This window comes from Perognathus longimembris, chromosome 28, assembly GCF_023159225.1.
Source record: "Perognathus longimembris pacificus isolate PPM17 chromosome 28, ASM2315922v1, whole genome shotgun sequence".
Taxonomy (NCBI): domain Eukaryota; kingdom Metazoa; phylum Chordata; class Mammalia; order Rodentia; family Heteromyidae; genus Perognathus; species Perognathus longimembris.
The window spans coordinates 16940625-16961284 of NC_063188.1; the positions used below are offsets into that span (position 1 = coordinate 16940625).

The window sequence follows — 20660 nt, forward strand, 5'->3', positions numbered from 1 at the left end:
AGCAGGAAAGACTGTGAGATTTCTAACTAAGCAGCAAAAAGCTGGAAATAAAGTAATGGCTCAAGTGGTTGAAAACCAGCCTTGAGCAATAAAAGCTAAGGGACAGTGCCGAGGCCTGAAGTTCAAGCTCTAGTACCAACACACACACACACACACACACACACACACAAACAAACACACACACGTGCATGCATGTGCACGTGCATATGCCCCAAACTTAAAAGGATCACCCTTGCAGATTAAGGTATACACCAAGAATATGAAGGGTTGCACAGGGCCTAGAGTGCACAACCTCGCCTAAAGGACTATTTCCTTTGCTGGGAAAGCCTTAGAATTACATCACACCGTCTGCCTTTTCCTACTTACCCTTCTTGTATTCCCTCCCTCATCTCTCTAGGGGTTAGACCTGCACAGAGAGTCTCCTGGCTGTGTCCTCATTTCCCTCATGGGTGTTTTCCCTAGCAAATCTCTTGTAAGTCTAGTTCCATCTTAACATTTGCTCTTCAGAGAAGACCAACTAGCACAAATGAAGCTAATGGTAGATGGTCAATAAAAACAGGCCATGATGAGATGGAATTCTGGATATCCTTGTAAGCAGGGTATAGGACATGAAGCGGCCCAGGCACACAGACTCTTCCAACTTCAGTCCAACTGCTAATAGATTTCCTTGGCAATGACCTGGGAGAAGAATGGTCTTTCCGGTGTACTGACACAGAAGAATGAAAATTCTAGGTGCAAGAGGCCCACAAAGAGAATGGAGACGGCTGGAATAAGTTAGCCAACAAGGTTGTTGGTTCAATATCTCCAGGCTAAGAAAGCGTGTAATGGAAATTTGAGGGTGGCTCCCTCAATAAAAATCCAGCTCCCAGACTTTGGCCCACTTTCAGATATGGAAAGAGGTGACTGGGGTCCTGGGAAGAAAGATAATAGTGATTATGTGATAGCATGCCCAGTATTTCCCTCAAAGCCACTTACTTGGAAATATGAACCATGAGAAAAAGAACGCCCAGATATTCAAAAAGTACTAGACTCAGGATCCGAGTTGACTGATGCCTAGAAAACAGTAGCATTATCCTGGTCCCCATTATATTACAGGTTTATGGAAGCCAAGCAGTAACTCAAAGGCTGCCTCAATACAATTCAAAATGGGCCTCCTGACCTGCCCTTGGTCATTTCCCAGCCCCATGTGTGAGCAGATCATGGTACAAGGCTAGCTTAGGCAAAAGTGTAAGCTCTTATCTGAGAAATAAACTAAAATAAAAAAGGATGGGAGCGTGGCTCAACTAGTAGAGCCTAACAGCAAGCACCAGATCCTGACTTCAAACTGCAGTAGTACCAAAAAATATATATACTAAGCCCAAAAAGAAGGCCAGTGTGGGGCTGGGAATATGGCCTAGCGGCAAGAGTGCTTGCCTCCTATACATGAAGCTCTCGGTTCGATTCCCCAGCACCACATATATGGAAAACGGCCAGAAGGGGCGCTGTGGCTCAGGTGGCAGGGTGCTAGCCTTGAGCGGGAAGAAGCCAGGGACGGTGCTCAGGCCCTGAGTCCAAGGCCCAGGACTGGCCAAAAAAAAAAAAAAAAAAAAAAGAAGGCCAGTGTGTGTGTGGCACACAAAAAGGAAGCTGACTATCCAAAAGGTACAAGCATGCCAAGTGGCCATCTATTAAAAAAAGATATATTCACACAATAGAATATTATGCACTCATAAAAAGTAAAATGGACAACTACTACAATATAGATGAACCTTGAAAGCACACTACATGGAAGAAAACAAAACATAAAAAGCTACTATTAAAAGATTTCACTTTTATGAAGGGCTGGGGATATAGCCTAGTGGCAAGAGTGCCTGCCTCGGTATACCCGAGGCCCTAGGTTCGATTCCCCAGCACCACATATACAGAAAACGGCCAGAAGCGGCGCTGTGGCTCAAGTGGCAGAGTGCTAGCCTTGAGCGGGAAGAAGCCAGGGACAGTGCTTAGGCCCTGAGTCCAAGGCCCAGGACTGGCCAAAAAAAAAAAAAAAAAAGATTTCACTTTTATGAAGCACCCAAAATAGATAAACTCATAGAAACAGAAAGCAGACTGGAAGGTTTCCAGGGGCAAGGAGAAGTTACTGGTTAATGGATATAGTTTCATCTTGGGATGATATAAATATTCTGGAACAGTCGATGGTTGTCCAAAACTGTGAATTTAACAAATATCACTAAATGGCTCAAATGGATAATTGGGTGTTACATGAAATGCTTCTCAATATGAGTAAGTGAATAGGTGAAAAGAAATGAAAAACGTAGAGATACATGTAGTCTCCTCAAAACTCAAAGCAAAATGAACACACAAAAAAATGAGAAGACCTTTCAAAACTGTATTCAAGGGTTTTGGGGGAGAAACTGCCTGATCTTAAGTATCCTGTCACACCCATAGGAAGTTGTCTGAACTTAGTGACTCAGTGTACCTAACCTGTAGATCTACCTGCCAGTTAGAAAGTTCCTACAACACTAGTTCTTGACATCTCGTATAAAGAATAGAATTCTAGAATTATAGACCATTTTCTATTTCCTGGCAACTTCATCTCAAATTGACATCTATGGGCTTAAGGGCCATGTTTATAAGCCAAACATTTGGACATATACAATGCTAAATACAAGGCATATTTTCAGGAACAATAGACTATGCTAAAAAAGTCTTGACTATCTGGCTATTGAAATACTAGCCTTCTCACTAATGCTATTATGCAATCATTAAAAAGAATTCAATCCCACCAAATTTATATGCAAGATGATTACTGGCGGCCAGAACCTGATTGCATTTTTAAAAACACAGATGATTTTCCAAATGAATTGGGCAGCTGACATGGGCTTCAGTGATGTCTGCGGTCACTTGAATTGGAGGACTCCCATTCTCGGAAATACTGGTCCTTATTATACCTATGGTACTTATCTCGGCTCCTACTTCTACTCCTGTGGCTCCGTCCTTCCGAATGCCCACTGCGCCGGCTAAGATGTGATTCCGAGTTCCGCCCTCTCTCCCTATCCCTGTTCTTGTCTTCTCTTCCCTCTTTCCTGCTTGAGGACTTGTGCTCATGCTTGGACTTCTCCTTCTTCAGCTCCCTCTCCGGATCCTCTGTTCCACCACGGTAGGAAGTCCCGACCTCAGGGGAGTCTGAATGGTGCTTCCGGCCCTCTCTGGACTCAGCCTTCTCAAGTCTATCCGAGTTCTTGCTGCTGTGCTTCTTAGCACCATGCGCATCCTTTACCTTTGTTGTCTTGCTTCTAGGAGATGAAGATATTTGTTCTACTTGGACCTCCCTTCCAATCTTCTCTTTGTCTTTCTTGCTTTTCTGTTTTTCTTTTATGTCTGAAAGCACAAAAAGGGATAATCAATAACAAAAAACATAGAAATAGTCCCCTTTTGAAAAGTTCTTTTCTTGCTGGGCACCAGTGGTTCATGCCAGGAATCCTAACTACTAAGAAGGCTGAGATCTAAGGATCTCAGTTCAAAGCCAGCCCAGACAAGAAAGTCTATGAGACTCTTTTTTTTTTTTTTTTTGCCAGTCCTGGGCCCGAACTCAGGGACTGAGCACTGTCCCTGGCTTCCTTTTGCTCAAGGCTAGCACTCTGCCACTTGAGCCGCAGCGCCACTTCTGGCCTTTTCTATATATGTGGTGCTTGGGAATTGAACCCAGGACTTCATGTATACAAGACAAGCACTCTTACCACTAGGCCATATTCCCTGCCCCCTCTTATGAGACTCTTATCCCCAATTAACCACTAATAAAGCCAAAAGTGGAGCTGTGGCTCAAGTGGTAGAGCCCTAGCCTTGAGCTAAAAATTTAAAGACTGTACCCAGGGCCTGAGTTCAAACCCAGGACTGGCACTCACAAAAGAGTTCTTTTCTCCTCTAAGTACATTATACCAAACCAAAGTATTATACTTCCAAAATGTTCAAATGCTAGCAGATGGAAAATGTACATAAGAAAGAGATGTCCAGGCTGGGGATATGGCCTAGTGGCAAGAGCGCTTGCCTCGTATACATGAAGCCCTGGGTTCGATTCCCCAGCACCACATATATAGAAAACGGCCAGAAGTGGCGCTGTGGCTCAAGTGGCAGAGTGCTAGCCTTGAGCAAAAACAAGCCAGGGACAGTGCTCAGGCCCTGAGTCCAAGGCTCAGGACTGGCAAAAAAAAAAAGAAAGAAAGAGATGTCCATATCAGCAGTATAAAGCAATCACAAGCTATATCTCCAGGAAAATCAGTCCAATGAGCCAACTTGAATATCTGTCTCTCCTGATACGTCAAGTTGCTATGTAAGGCAATTGCTTCCAGAATTACCTCTTCAAACATTTTCTCAAAATACAATCACATCACCAAGGATTAGTACTTCAATGTATCAATTTGGGAGGAGGGGGACACAATTCTGACCAGTCATTGGTCTTTCTGAGATACTTCCTCTTTCCTTATCTTTGGCATTGAGTATTTGTGGGTGTGTAGTCTTTCTTTTTTTCTTCTTTATTGTCAAAGTGATGTACAGAGGGGTTACAGTTTCATACTTAAGGCAGTGAGTGAGTACATTTCTCATCCAACTTGTTACCTCCTCCCTCATTTCCCCTAACTCCCCATTTCCCTCTCACCACCGAGTTGTATAGTTGGTTTATACCATATAGTTTTGTAAGTATTGGTGTTACATTGGTTTGTCTTTTTATCCTTTGTCTCTCGATTTTGGTATTCTCTTTCCCTTCCCTAGTTCCAATACACGTATATACAATACCCAGGGTATTAAAATCAGTTACAGCAGTATCAGGGGTAAAACCATGGGAAGGGAATACGAGCAAGAAAAAAAAAGGGTACGGTTTCACATGGCATGTTGAAAGTAACTGGAACCGCGATATACCACTTGTTTCCATAACTTGAAGTTCATTTCTCTTAGCATCATTTTATGTGTTCATACCAGCATAGCTCTTGAGCTATTGTGATCTTTTGCTAGGACTATCCTAAACCTGTGCTAATTATTCCCTATGAGGGACACCATAGAGTCCCTGTTTCTTTGGGTCTGGTTCACTTCACTTTCTTGTTTCAGGAAATGTTTCTCCCTCACACTCTTGCTCAGGTGCTCTTGTGATATATGTGATATTATACTTCACATATCAAATCTATTTGTTTATCGTTGGTAGATGGCAAAACAATGCTATAAATTAATTTGTTAAATGGCAATTCCTTTGCACAACTACTTAAAGATAATAATAAATAAAATAAAATAAAAATCCCTTGGCTGGAGTGTGGCTCAGCAGTATTGTCCCAACCTAGCAAACATAAGACCTGGAGTGCAAATTCCAATGACACCAAGATCTGGTTATCAAAATGAGGGAATAGAGAGAGCAGACACTAAGACTATCCAGAATCTTCTCTTGAATCTTAACACTTTACCTTTTTGAGTATTTGGGGGGAAGCTGTCATCTTCAGAGTCATCAGACGAACTCGAGGACGGGGTAGTAGCCCCACAGCCCTTTTCCTGGAGCTGTTTGGTCACATCATCCAGGTCTTCTGAGTCCTTAGGAACCCGGTAGTTTGCTACATGGTCCACACGGATAGTTCTTCCCTTGATCTAATAAGACAGATAATGCTTTGGCAAAGATAGCCCTCATATCAAACTATCTAAACTCCAACTATGGAGAACCATGGTTTGAACCATGACCATACTCTCCTTGATGATTCTGTTTCTGGGAAAACCATTAAAAAAATCCAGAGTCGGGCTGGGGATATAGCCTAGTGGCAAGAGTGCCTGCCTCGGATACACGAGGCCCTAGGTTCGATTCCCCAGCACCACATATACAGAAAACGGCCAGAAGCGGCGCTGTGGCTCAAGTGGCAGAGTGCTAGCCTTGAGCGGGAAGAAGCCAGGGACAGTGCTCAGGCCCTGAGTCCAAGGCCCAGGACTGGCCAAAAAAAAAAAAAAAAAAAATCCAGAGTCGGGGCTGGGGATATAGCCTAGTGGCAAGAGTGCCTGCCTCGGATACACGAGGCCCTAGGTTCGATTCCCCAGCACCACATACACAGAAAACGGCCAGAAGCGGCGCTGTGGCTCAAGTGGCAGAGTGCTAGCCTTGAGCGGGAAGAAGCCAGGGACAGTGCTCAGGCCCTGAGTCCAAGGCCCAGGACTGGCCAAAAAAAAAAAAATCCAGAGTCAATTCTACTCAATTGGTGGGTCATAGGACACATATGCAGATATTAATTAATTAATTGGGGCAGCCAGGTGGGATCTGGGCATCTACACCAACAGTCTCATTGGTTTGTTTCATATAAAGTGAAAAAAAAGATGAGGGCTAGGCACAAATGGCTCATACCTGTAATCCTAGCTACTCTGGAGGCTGAGATAGAAAATTCATGGTTCATGGGCAGCCCAGGCAGGAAAGTCCATATGACTCTTACAGTCAATCACCAAAAAAAACTAGAAGTGGAGTTGTGGCTCCATGTGGTAGAGCAATGGCCTTGAGCACAAAAACAATGAGTTCAAGTCTCATGACCAAACGGCAACAACAAAAAAGGCTAGGAAATGCTTTTCCAAGGCACAAGCATCAAGTGAGTGTAGTAGAATTTAAGAAACAAAGAATTACAATCCTCCAGAAGCATGCATTGAGAAAGCCAAATGTAATTTCTGAAATCTAACTTAATGCTACACAGGTACTTTCTTTACAAACTAATAAGGAGTACACAAAATCACAACAATAGTTAGAAATATACACACACACAGCCAGCCCTAGAGCTTGAACTCAGGATGTAGGGTGCTGTCCTTGAGCTTCTTTTTGTTCAAGGCTAGTGCTCTACCAGTTGAGCCACAGCCTCACTTCCCGGTTTTTCTGTGATCAATAGGAGCTAAGAGTCTCATGGACCTTCTTGCTATGGCTGGCTTCAAACCTTGTCCCTTACATCTCAACATCCTAAGTAGCTAGGATTGTAATCATGAGACACCGATGGGGCTTAAACTCTGGGCCTGGGCTTTGTTCCTGAGCTCTTGAGCTCAAGGCTAGTGCTCTACCACTTAAGCCACAGCCACTCCCAGTTTTCTGGTGGTTAATTGGAGATCAGAGTCTCACAGACTTCCTGGGCTGGCTTTGAACCACAATCCTCAGATCTCAACCTCCTGAGTAGATAGGATTACAAGAATGAGCCACTGGCACCCAGATGGAAAAGAAATTTTTAGTATATCATTTTCTTTTCCCTTTAGCCTCACCTAACTCTACAAGTACCATACTGGATCATTCACTCATACTGTTCATCCCATGGACCACTACTCTTCAGGTAAACAACAACAAAATTAATTTCTGACTTCAAACCAATCTATTTTCAAGCAGGTAAAGACTTATTCCTTCACCACTAAATCACCTGAAATATGAGAAATGTTTTTATTGTTCCATTATAAGAGCAGACTTATATTCTTCCGTGTAAGCCTGAGAGGCTTTTGTCATCTATCCTATTTTTTTTTGCCAGTCCTGGTCTTTGGACTCAGGGCCTGAGCACTGTCCCTGGCTTCTTTTTGCTCAAGGCTAGCACTCTGCCACTTGAGCCACAGCGCCACTTCTGGCCATTTTCTATATATATGGTGCTGGGGAATCGAACCCAGGGCTTCATCTATACGAGGCAAGCACTCTTGCCACTAGGCCATATCCCCAGCCCCTATCTTGTTCATTTTTAACTTCCCTTCTATGACTGCTGCCTCCCTTAAAATTTCAGAATGACTTACTTTTGTACAATTGTTCATTACACTTTAACTAGAGAATTTCCAAAGCCAAAATGCTAGATCTCTGAAATCCTATGTCAGACATACATGACTATGTCCTAGGCCAAGAAAGCCTAGGGAAAGAAGCCCAAGTTCTTAGTATACAACAATATAGAAAAATCACTGTTGGCTAATCTCCTTATTTTCTAATGCACTAGGGATAAGGGGAAACTGTGAGAATGAAAGGTGGAAAACAAAATTGCAGAGTAGGGACAGATAGCAGAAAGCAACATGTTCTGCAAGGGCCATGAGCCAACAGTATTACTTCCTTTCCAATATATCTTGGCACCTCTGCAGCCCTCACAACACACTGAGCTGACCTGCGGGTATGAGACAAAAAGGGAAACCTAAGCCCTACATAGCAAAAGTCCAGTCAAATCCTGATTCATCTCAGAGACGGGACCCAGACCCTGAGTTCAAGCTCCATGACTGACCAAAATAATAATAATAACAACAACATTCTTAAAAAAAATAAGCCCTGGTTATTAACAAGCACACATACCTTGATCCCATTAAAATTGTCAACAGCCAGAATTGTACTCCTCTGGTCTTCATAACACAGGAAACAAAATCCTTTGGATTTTCCAGTCTTTTTGTCTCGTACAAGATTAATGTTAACAACTTCGCCATATCTATTTTATAAAAAAGTAAGAAATTAATGCAACAACTTCCAGACTGGATGATAACACAGAATTAAAATAATAAAGCCTACACAGAAGTCACACCTAGAACAGATGTCACAGAACAGTTGAAAATAAAACAGACAATGATAGTGGCTGGGAATATGAACTACTGGCAAGAGTGCATGCCTCATATACATGAAACCCTGGGCTCAATTCCTCAGCCCCAAATAAACAGAAAAGGCTGGAAGTGGCGCTGTGACTCAAGTGGCAGAGTGCTAGCCTTGAGCAAAAAGAAGCCAGGGACAGTGCTCACGCCCTGAGTCCAGGCCCAGGACTGGCAAAAATATACGTATAAATAAAAAATTTTAAAAAATGTAAAAGGCAATAATATACAACAGTATCCAACAGTATCAAACGTTAGAAATATTTTGTAAATACAAGGTCCTGATTTCAAACCCCAGTACCACCAAAAAGAATGGGTAATAATATACAATTAAAGACAAAGTCAAGGCCAAAGTAAAAACATTAAATGGGGCTAAGAGAATTTTTTTCATTGAAAAAGGTGAAATGCATGAAACTTTTCTTCAAGCATAAATTTTTTTTTTTATTTTTTGCCAGTCCTGGGGCTTGTACTCAGGGCCTGAGCACTGCCCCTGGCTTCTTTTTGCTCAAGGCTAGCACTCTGCCACTTGAGCCACAGCACCACTTCTGGCCATTTTCTATATATGTGGTGCTTGGGAATCGAACCCAGGGCTTCATGTATACCAGGCAAGCTCTCTTGCCACTAGGCCATATTCCCAGTCCCTACTCTTACCTCAAGTTAACCACTCTTTGGAGCTGTGGCTCAAAGTGATAGAGTGCTACCCTTGAACAAATGAGCTCAGGGATGGATAAAAAACAAAAAAACAGTAGTAGACTGATGAGACACAAACAAAAGGGAGATAGATAGATACAAAAACTTGTGGGAGGTGGCTAATGCAAGTTTTAGCCTTAAAGAATTTTATTGCTGTCAAGCACCTGTGGCTCATGCTTGTAATCCTAGCTACTCAGGAAACTGGGATCTCAGGATTGTAGTTCCAAGCCAGACTCAGAAAGAAAGTTTATGAGACCCTTATTTCTAATAAAGTACAAAAAGAGCCAGATGTGGAGCTGTGGCTCAAGTGGTAGAGCACTAGCCTTGAGTACAAAATCTCAGAGACAACACCCAGGCTGAGTTCAAGTCCTAGGATCAGCAGAAGAAAAGAAAAAAAAAGATTTTTTTTGTTGTCAGGCACCAGTGGCTCTTATCTGTAATCCTAACTATCCAGGAGGCTGAAATCCAAAGAATCGAGGTTGAAAGCCAGCCTGGGCAAAAAGTTCATGAAACCCCATTCTCAAAATAACCAGCAAAATGGCTGAGCTGGAGGTGTGGCTCAACATGTAGAGCTTCATAGTAAATCCAAGCTCAGAGTTCCAAATCCAGTACCAGAAAAAAATTAAAAAGTAAATAAAATAGTTTTGTTTGTTTAAAAACAAGTTTAGGTGCTGGTGATTCATGCCTATAATCCTAACTACTCAGGAGGCTGACATCTGAGGATCTCATCACCCTCTGAAGCCAGCCCAGACAGGAAAGTCTGTGAGACTCTCATCTCCAATTAACCACTAAAAAGCCAGAATTGAAGCTATGGTTCAAGTGGTAGAGAACTTACCTCAACTGAAAAGTTCAAGGACAGTATCCAGGCCCTGAGATCAGTTCAAGCCTCATGACTGATAAGTATTCTCTCTCTCAATCTCTCTCTCTCTCTCTCTCTCTCTCTCTCATATATGTGTGTGTGTATATATATATATACATATAAACATATATTATGAAGAAAGAAATCTCATGAAATAAAATGAAAGCACATGGGCTTTAAATAAAGATTGAAGTGGAAATTCAGTATTCCTTATAAAAGATAAATTCCAGATAAGTTAGTTTTAGAAATTAAAAATAAATTTATAAAAATAGAATAGAAATCTATAGCTATGTTACACAATCACATATATACACTTCAGCCTCAAATCTAACATCTTAATATAAAATAGGGCTGTGAGCATGTATTTCTTCCCGGTCCTTCTTGCCCTGGCTGCTCTGAAAAGTCTAGATGCTGCTTCAAGGACTGTATTTCTAGATCTTTCTGACCCAATTACCATTTGAGATTTTTTTTTTTTTCGGCCAGTCCTGGGCCTTGGACTCAGGGCCTGAGCACTGTCCCTGGCTTCCTTTTGCTCAAGGCTAGCACTCTGCCACTTGAGCCACAGCGCCACTTCTGGCCGTTTTCTGTATATGTGGTGCTGGGGAATCGAACCCAGGGCCTCATGTATACAAGGCAAGCTCTCTTGCCACTAGGCCATATCCCCAGCCCTGAGATTTTCTAAAGAGAGAAAGGAGGAGGTACATGATCAACACATTTTCTTGGATGCTGTCTCTGAACTTTTTTCTCTACCACTTGAGCCACAGCTCCACTTCTGGCATTTGAGTGGTTAATTGTAAATATAAGAGTCTCATAGATTTTGTTGCCATGGGCCAACATGATAACTTCCTCAGAGTTTCTTTCTGTTCCACTGTAAGCCCAGACTCAATAAAGGCTTGAAAAAGTAACAAATAGGCTGGGCATGGTGGCTCGCATTTGTAATTCTAGCTACTCAGGAGGCTCAAAGCCAACCTAGGCAGGAAAGTCCATGAGACTCTTATCTCCAAGTAATCACCAAAAAGCCAGAAGTGGAGCTGTGACTGAAGTAGTACAACAGTAGCCTTGAGCACAAAAGCTTACACACAGTGCTTTGGCCCAGTGCTTAGGCCCCAAGTTCAAGCCCAGGACTAGGACCAAAAAAAAGTAACAGAACAAAATAACCAGGACAATCTTAAGACCAGAGAATTTAAATGGCTTTTTAATGCCAAAAATGACACATGGTAGCAATTATTCTATTGACCCAGGAGACAGAAAATGAAAGGAGACTTACTGTGAGAACACACAGATGATGTCTCCTTCAGTGAGTTCATAAGGAAGCCCTCCTAAAAGAGAAAATTACATCACAGTGTGACAAACCGTAAGTGTTTGCTATGTACAATGAACTTGGCCAGAGAATGCCCTTGCCCTTACAAAAAGTAATATGACTGCATGTGAGGTATCAGCAAACTAGAAAAAAGGAGCAGTTATCTCTGAGTGAAAAGGTTGGGGTCACCACTGAGCCAACTAATCTAATCCTTCAGTTTTTCTCACATCCAAAGGTCCACAGTTAAGGCCAATAGTATCTGTAACAAAACTCTACTTCCACAAAAATTTACAGTATAAATATGTCGTTATTTACCTCACTTAAACACAAGGTAAAAATGATAAAGACAACTGTTAAGCATTTCATAGGAAATAATCCCCTACCCCACCTCCGTTTGTGTCCTCAATTGCAAAATGGGAATATAGTGCATTTACCTCACAGGTCTGTTTTCATTAAATATGTATTTTTCTATAAATATATATTTATATGTAAATATATATAAAGTACTATATAAAGTGCTTACCACAATATCTGATACAATAACATCTTTGAAGCGTCAAACTCATGAAATACTAGTATTATTGGTACAAAGTGAATGACAACTGATAATACAGACATGGTGAGAAAAAGGAGCTAATTAAAAGGGGAAAATAAACTTTTAGGAAGAGGAATCAGAGCACAGGCCTGTAATCCTAGCTATTCGGGAGGCTGAGATGTGGGGATCGCAATTCAAAGCCAGCCCCAGCAGGAAAGGTCGTTAGGCTAGGAAACCGGAAGTGGCGCTGTGGCCCAAGCAGTAGAGCTTGAGCCGAAGAGCTCTGAGACAGCACCCAGGCCCAGGGTTCAAGCCCCATGACCGACAAAAGGAAACAAACAAACCCAGATGGTGTTTAAGACCAGTAGCTTTAAAATCCCGTATTCCTGACTACTGTATTTACTGGGTAGGTGAGCTTAAGCTCTGTTAACCTGTCTGCCTCTCATTTTCGTCATCTGTGGAATAGATGGAAATGAGAGGCACCAAATGGTCTGTTAGAGCCGAGGAGGCAAGAGTGTTAGCACGTGAATTGTAAATAAACACAGAAGCACTGAGAAGGCCAGCAAAGGAGGGACAGGAAATGATAACGTAAACTTATTCAAAAGCAAGTGATGGAACAAGGGCTTAAAAGATCAGAAAAGACAGTGAGAGGCTGTAAGGGTCCTTGCTGGAAATAGATAAGGACCTCACCCAGAAAGATCCAAGCGCTGTCCTTGTATTCTGAGTGCCAGGACACTTTATCAGCCACCCCAAGTTGGACCTCTCGCTCATTCAGCTCGTTAATCAGCTTCACTTTAGTTAAAGGGCTGTGTGGAGAAAAAGAGGGAAAACAGATCAAGTGAGCTGGATCGGGTCAGAATTGAGGAAGCAAAACTCGGCTCGGCATTGCAGCCACCAATATTTTCTCGATTTTCATTATTGGAGGACGTTCCACCACTTCAGCCCGGGGTAGGCTACCCTCCGCTGCAGATCCTTTCACCCATTCCCCCCCGCCCCCCCCCCCACACACACACACAATTAGAGTGGCGATCACCCCTTACTTCATGCTTGCGGAAGGAGCTCGGCATCCAGGAATCCTCTTCCGGTTAGGGCTTTGCGTTGCTTGCGTTGCTTGCGTTGCTTGCGTTGCTTGCGTTGCTTGCGTTGCTTGCGTTGCTTGCGTTGCTTGCGTTGCTTGCGTTGCTTGCGTTGCTTGCGTTGCAGGCGCAACTCGGCGCCGCGCGATTGGATTTGGCTGCAAGCAAACCGGAAGCGTCAGCAATGCCGGAGATGACGACTGCCGCTAACCAAAACTTATTTCTGCTCCGTACTCTTTTCTCTGGTCGAGATGTTTCCCCAGTTCCTCGGTATCTCTCGCTGTGATATGGGGCACTGGAGCAAGCATGAGCCGCTTCCAGCCTGTCAGCTTCCGGATAATGCCTGCTTTCCTCTCAGACCGAAAGCCTGGCAAGTCTGGGCGACTTCAGGCCCCGCCCTCTCTACATCCAAGGCCCCGCCCCTTCACTCCCCTCCCTTCCTCCAACACAATCCCATTAAAGCCACCCTGTTCTGCAGTCCTGAGCTGATTGGTTTATAATATATTGTCTCACCCTCACAACTTCCCCATGAAGTGAATACCATGTCATTCCTTTTTTTTTAAATTTCAGCATACAAGGCTTGTACGAGGAAAGCAACATTATGTAATATTTCCAAGTATGTATACAATATACCCAGATCATACCTTCAATTATTCTCGCCCACACCAGTCCCCTTTCCGAAAACAATTTCTACAAGTTTCATTGTTCTGTTTCAGCACATCCTCGTCCACCCTCTTTTGTAGCAACCTTTTATCCAGCTGGTGCACTCCACCTCACAGCTTGGCATTCATCTTTCTAGTATGTATTAATTTCACCAAAGGATTTCATATGGTATTTTACACATGCATGTATTATGTTTTGCTCAGTATAGCTCTCTCTTGTCTTTCCTTAGCCACCCCTATTTTTATAGAGGAAGACATTAAGATTCAAAACACTGATTAGATTGAATGGTACTGTGCCTGTACCTATCAGGTCTGGTAGATTTAACAAGTATCTGCAAACCATTTCTATTTGTCCTGTACAGCTAAGAGTTGTGGGGGATCTAAGAAAAGTCTTCTGCACTCAAGAAGTTCAGAATATGAGATGATAAGATACATTTTCTTAATGTGTTTCTCTCCAGAAATCAAGAGTATTGGGGACATGAAAAAGGTGTGATTTAAGCCAAGCACCAGTGGCTCATGCATGTAATCCTGGCTGCTCAGGAGGCTGAGCTCTGAAGATTATAGTTCAAAGCCAGCACAGACAAGGAAGTCTGTGAGACTTTTATCTCCAATAAACCACCAGTGGAGCTGTGGCTCAAATGATACAGTGTTCTAGAATTGAGTACAAAAGCCCAGGCCCTGAGCTCAAACCCCAGGACCTGCACTAATTAAATACATACATACACATAAAATTTTACCAAGTGTCACTTAAGCCATATCGGAAATATGAATGTCATCTTGTATTCATCCATATCCATGATATTCTAAAACTAAAAGTCCAGAGCATCACATATTAAGCCCTTCACAAAAGTAATCACATGGGCTGGGGGTATAGCCTAGTGGCAAGAGTGCCTGCCTCGGATACACGAGGCCCTAGGTTCGATTCCCCAGCACCACATATACAGAAAACGGCCAGAAGCGGTGCTGTGGCTCAAGTGGCAGAGTGCTAGCCTTGAGCGGGAAGAAGCCAGGGACAGTGCTCAGGCCCTGAGTCCAAGGCCCAGGACTGGCCAAAAAAAAAAAAAAAAAGAGTAATCACATATGATGATTACTGTGCTCTCAAACAGAACACCCTATAACTAGTGTCTTACCAAGAAGCACAGCACAGGCTGGCCACCGATGAGTTTCGCCTCATTCATTGTGTCTGTGAATATGAGGGCTGCCTTTAACTTCTCCGTTCCAACCCTGATATACCTGTCCCCTGCCCCAACTCAAAGCTATTCATTAACTTTTTAGAATTATCTTGGCAATGAAAATTAAACAGTGACAGCTTGCCTATAGGTTTTATCTGTTCCTAGGAATTTCAGGTTGCTTAGTTGACAGGCTGAGCTAGGCACTGCAAAGTGGTAAGCTCAGATACATTATCTTGCTGACATCTTCAGTTGATTGTGACATAACAGAGTCAGGCCTGTACTTGGGGCTCAGTCATTAGCATTCAGAAGTAAGCTGGAGCAAAATAGAAGTGTCAGATCAATCAAAGGGAAGAACCAATTAGACTGGGGACATAAGGGAAGGGTTACTATCTGACTAGTGGGTTCAATTGAGCCATTCTAACACTGGGAGAGCTGAAAGCTATCTCAACTGAACTAGAAGTGAAGGTTCCCAGAACTCCTAGTTTTCAGGCTATACCATAGCCAGGCACAAGTGGTTCGCACCAGTAATCCTAGCTACTCAGAAGGCTCAGATCTGAGGATCATGGTTCAAAACCAGCCTAGTCAGGAAAGTCTGTGAGACTTTTATTTCTAATTAACCACCAAAAAATGCTGGAAGTGGAGCTGTAGATTGATTGTAGGGTGCTAACCTTGAGCAGAAAAAGCTGAAGGATAGTGAGTGCCCTGAGTTCAAACCCCAAGACCAGCACACACAAAAAAATTAATACTCAGAAGGCTGAGATCTGAGGATAGCAGTTCAAAGCCAGCCTAGGCAAGAAATTCTGTGAGACTCTTAACTCCACCACTGTGGCTATAGCTCAGCTGAAAGAGTACAGGGACAGTACCCAGGCCTTAGTTTAAGACCCAGGACTGGCACAAAAAATAAACAATAAAAAATGCATATGATGCCAACATAAGGACATATTCTTTGTCAGGCTCAGGCGCTGGGCTAGGTGTTTTGGATGCTACAGTGAACAACACCACAAGACCCAATCCTAGTCCTTGAGTAGCTTATAATGTGGCAAGATAGTTTTAGATGTGAATAAAATATACAACATGGATACATGAAAGAATTGCCATTAGAACCAAGATGAGACTTCATTCTGATTACTGGGAGTCACCAGGAGCTGTAAGTAAAAAGCTGATTGTCAGGGAAAACTACAGATAAGAAGGTCCATTGGAGATAAGCCTTGAAGATAGTCACCATGTAGATGGAAGCATTTTCATCAAAGCAATCACCAAATGCAAAAGCACTAAAGTGTGAAAACTGTGATGTAAGCAGGAAATGGATTCAGAAGAGCAATCATTGTAGAAGATGAAGACTTGAGAATTAAGGACTGTTTGTTAACATTTTTGTAGATGAAGCCAAGAAGCCTGTGAATAATGAGAAATGATTACCACCTAGTCAATTAGCTACGCAGCCACTTTTGCTGAGGACCTGCTGTGTACGTACACAACTTTAGAGGTGCTGATGATACAAAACTGGACATGTTCAGACTGTAAAGGAAACAACACACACACACACACACACACACACACACACACACACACACAGAGTATGCCACTTAAGTCTGGGAGTGATATAGACAACTTTATTTTTCATCATTTTGGGACCAGGAGAGAGGACGGGTTGAAGGCACACATAATGATGCTGGACTATCTAGAAACTAGGAGAGTCTCTGGCCATTATGAACATGCCCAAAGTCAACAGATTTCTAAGACATGGTGACTAAGCTCAGTGGAGAATAAGGAGCTATCTATGATGAGGCTATTTTCTCATTTAAGAGGCTGGTTGGGTATTGATGAGCTTTGCCAAGGTAACCAAGGCAGGAAGACTGCTTTGGGAGAAAACGGATAACTTCTGTTTGTCCAATGACCCACAGTGCCTGAAGAGTTCACAGAGGAGACTCAGGAGGAGGAGGATAAAAATAAATGAAGAAGCAGTGAAAAGTATATTGTAAAAGAAAAAAAAGAAAAGTCTATTACAATTGTCAGAGGGTATAGAGAATTTCCCTTAGAAGAAACATCTTTAAGTTTTCAGTTTCTACCTAATTCTTTCAATGGGCAAAACAATATCACCATCAGGAAAGATGAGTCCAGAGGACCCATCTATCTCACCAGGATGCACTCCTGTACTTACCAGGTCCCACACAGCAGACTTAGGGGTAATGCTGTCTAATAGAAGCAAACCTTAAATTTTTAAGAGTTAATATGAGTCCCACTTTCATTCAGTTGTCAATGCTGGCTAAGCATTTTTGTTTCCCAGGTATGTTCTTTAGTTGCAGATTAGCTAGGGGAATAAAGTAAGAAATGACTGGGCACCATTGGCTCACACTTATAATCCTAGCTACTGGGGAGATAGGAGATCAGGATGGTGGTTCGAGGGCAGCTGGAGGAGAAAGATCATGAGATCTATCTCAACCAATATTTTGGCATTGTGAAACACATCTGCCATCCCAGTTATGGCAGGAAGTGGAAATTGCATTATAGTGATCCTGGATGACCTTAGCAAAACATAGTGAGACCCTATATCAAAAATAACCAAACAAAAATGGCTGGGGGCATGGCTCAAGCAGTAGAGCACCTAGCAAGCATGAAGCCTAGATTTCAAAGCCCAGTACTAAGGAGGGAGGGGAGGTAAGTAAGAGACAAAGACAGATATGATGATACATTGTGTTAGCAGAAGACCTTGTTACCTATCTCTTTCAGAAATGTAACTAGAGATCCGTATATGGCATGTAGGATGTCTGTACAGTGTGTATATCTATGATGAGTATGTATAATTTTGAAAAACAGCATGGAATCCAGTAGATTGTAAAAGTGTTCTGTGGTTCAGAAACAGCAACTAGGGCTGGGAATGTAGCTTAGTGGTAGAGTGCTTGCCTAGCATACATGAAGCCCTGGGTTCAATTCCTCAGTAGCACATAAATGGAAAAAGCCAGAAGTGGCGCTGTGGCTCAAGTGGCAGAGTGCTAGCCTTGAGCAAAAAGAAGCCAGGGACAGTGCTCAGGCCCTGAGTCCAAGGCCCAGGACTGGCAAAACAAAAAACTAAAAACCGTAGCTCCTAAAGACCAGAACATGGAAGGAGTTTCACACAAAGATAACTGAGAGACATTTTCAAAAAGACATTAGCAAAAAGTTATTGTAAGGGGCTGGGGATATAGCCTAGTGGCAAGAGTGCCTGCCTCGGATACACGAGGCCCTAGGTTCGATTCCCCAGCACCACATATACAGAAAACGGCCAGAAGCGGCGCTGTGGCTCAAGTGGCAGAGTGCTAGCCTTGAGCGGGAAGAAGCCAGGGACAGTGCTCAGGCCCTGAGTCCAAGGCCCAGGACTGGCCAAAAAATAAAATAAAGTTATTGTAAGAGAATTAGCATGAATGATGAGAGCCAGCAATCTGATGCTTAGGTAGAATCTCAAGGCACTGAACGGAGAATCCCAACTCTTTCTTTCTTACGCCAATCTTAGGGCTTGAACTTGGGGCCTGGGCACTGTCCCAGAGCTTTTATGCTCACAACTAGTGCTCTACCATCTGAGCCACAACTCCAGTCTGGCTTTTTGTTGGATAATTGGAGACAGGAGTCTCACAGACTTTCCTGCCCAGGCTGGCTTTGAACTGTCAACGTTACGTCTCAGCCTCCTGAGTAGACAGGAAAATCCCAAGTCTTGAGGAAGAAGAGGTCAAATTGCTTTCAAGGATGAATATGCTTCAGAAAACAAACAACAGATGTCTTTTAACTGCTGTCTTTGTTTACATTTCCTTCGCTGCCCAAGCCAAAGCTGCAGTTTTCCATACCTCAAGCAACACAAATTGCAGAAGCTGCCAAAGTTCCTGATGAGCTCATTAAAAAGCAAAATCTGCTTCCAGGGAAGAAATGGAAAAAAGGGAAACTATCGCTTGGGGAGCAGATGGCTGTGTCCAAGTAGAACATACCTGTGATTACAAGTCACATTTACTCTAAATTCGTAATGTGAAATCGCCATTGGCATGCAGGTTACAGAAGCAAGCATGCCAGACTGAGTAGAATGGGCAAATCAGAGCAGGTGGCATGAAAAGCAGTGCCGGCCTGATGTAACTGGAGCTGAATGAAAAAGTGTTGCCTTTTCCTTCTCTATTTTATTAGCAGTTCTTGATTATACAAAGGGGTTTCATTGTGATATTTCCAACATGCATACAATGTACTTCGATCAAATTCACTCTGTCACTCTTTCTTCATCTCCCATTTTTTGGTGCCAGTTCTGGGCCTTGAACTCAGGACATAGGTGCTAACTCTGAGGTTTTTTGAACCAAAGCTCCAGTTCTTGCTTTTATTTTGGTGCTTCATTGAAGATAAGAGTCCCACAGACTTTCCTGCCCAGGCTGGCATTGAACAGTGATCCTCAGATCTCAATCTCCTGAGTAGCTGATATTACAGGTGTGAGTCACTGAGGACCAGCCTTCTCCCATTTTAACAGGTTTCATTATTCTATTAGAAAAGTCTTCTCCAAAGATAACAAAAACTGCTCAGAAGAGTTCTTAGATGATCACCACCATTGTATCTAAGCAAGCCACTGACTAATGCTCACCTCTGATTCTCCAAGAGATTCCTTGCAAGGACAGACTTTACCCTCCTCTCAGTCACTTTCACTGTCACCAGCCAGACATTTCCTAAAATTCTGTTGCTCAGTCACATTACAGAAAGGCCTAGCATGAGTGGGAGGAAAAAGCCAGTTAACAGAGTGTCAGGTAAAACACTGACATAGGCTGGAGACTAAGGGAGAAGTAGATGAGCCAAGGAAGCCAGATGAAATATATCATTGGAAAGAATATAGCAGGTGATTGGAGAAGTATGTTGAGGAGCAACACAGCCCACTGAAATAAATTACAGAGTGGGCTTGCCTTGGATCAATTTGCAATGACCTTCCAAGAAGGATGACAGTATTCTTCTTGAAGAGGGCTCGAATTATTCATGAAGCTGGAGGAAAGTGTGTGTGTGTATGTCTCTGTCTGTGTGTGTCTGTGTGTCTGTGTGTCTGTGTGTCTGTGTGCGGGCTCTAGGTGCTAACCCCAAACTTTTGTACTCAAGTCTAATGTTTTACCATGAGTCACAGCTCCACGGCTGACTTTTCAGTGGTCAATTGGATATGTGAGTCTCATGCCCAGACTGGCTTTGAACTGTGATCCTCAGATCTCAGCCTCCTGAGTAGCTAGGATTACAATCACAAGGCAATGGCATCTGGCAAGGTAGGGAGAGGTTTTAAAAGCTATGTCACATACCTGTCATTCTATCCGTTCTCAGCATCTTATATTCTGGGGATACAAAATAGTGTAGTTAGAACACAGACTTTGAGGCTTGACAGACCTGAGTTCAAATCTCAGTTCCACCCATCACTTGCTAATTATTCAACCTTTGACTAATTATCCTCAACCAACTTCTTTGGGTTTGGCTCCTCAAGTCATCAAAAGGTGAAAATACTGCCCCCAAGAATATTGTGAGGATTGCAATAAAGACCAGGTATTAATAATATTTTTTGCCAGTATTAGGGCCTGAAATCACAGCCTAGGCAATGCCCCTTGCTCAAGGATGGCACTCTACCACTTGAGCTACAGCTCCATGCTCAGCTTTTTTGGTAGTTAATTGCATGTAAGAGTCTCATAGACTTTCCTTTGTGGATTAGCTTCAAATCTTGATCCTCAGGTCTCAGCTTCCTGAGTAGCTATGATTAGAGCTCTGAGCCACCAATGACCAGTAAATTAGTATATTTTGAGACAGAGTCTTTTCCAGACATGGCTGGAACTCACTATGTA

General features: G+C 42.9%; 1 protein-coding gene across 2 annotated transcripts; it reads right to left on the reverse strand.

The window, feature by feature from the left end:
- Nucleotides 1-171: 171 nt before the first annotated feature.
- Rbmx2 (RNA binding motif protein X-linked 2) lies at nucleotides 172-13031 on the reverse strand. 2 transcript variants are annotated; one of them, XM_048336549.1, is made up of 7 exons: nucleotides 12984-13031; nucleotides 12634-12749; nucleotides 11376-11427; nucleotides 8276-8405; nucleotides 5424-5601; nucleotides 2854-3357; nucleotides 172-911 (listed from the first exon to the last, which is right to left on the reverse strand). In XM_048336549.1, exons 1-6 carry the CDS (start codon nucleotides 12986-12988, stop codon nucleotides 2861-2863), a joined length of 978 nt encoding a protein of 325 aa, XP_048192506.1. In that variant the 5' UTR covers nucleotides 12989-13031; the 3' UTR covers nucleotides 172-911; nucleotides 2854-2860. The 2 variants fall into 2 exon arrangements, with proteins under 2 accessions (XP_048192506.1, XP_048192505.1); XM_048336548.1 differs by lacking the exon at nucleotides 172-911 and having other exon boundaries at nucleotides 2017-3357.
- Between the last annotated feature and the right edge of the window lie 7629 nt (nucleotides 13032-20660).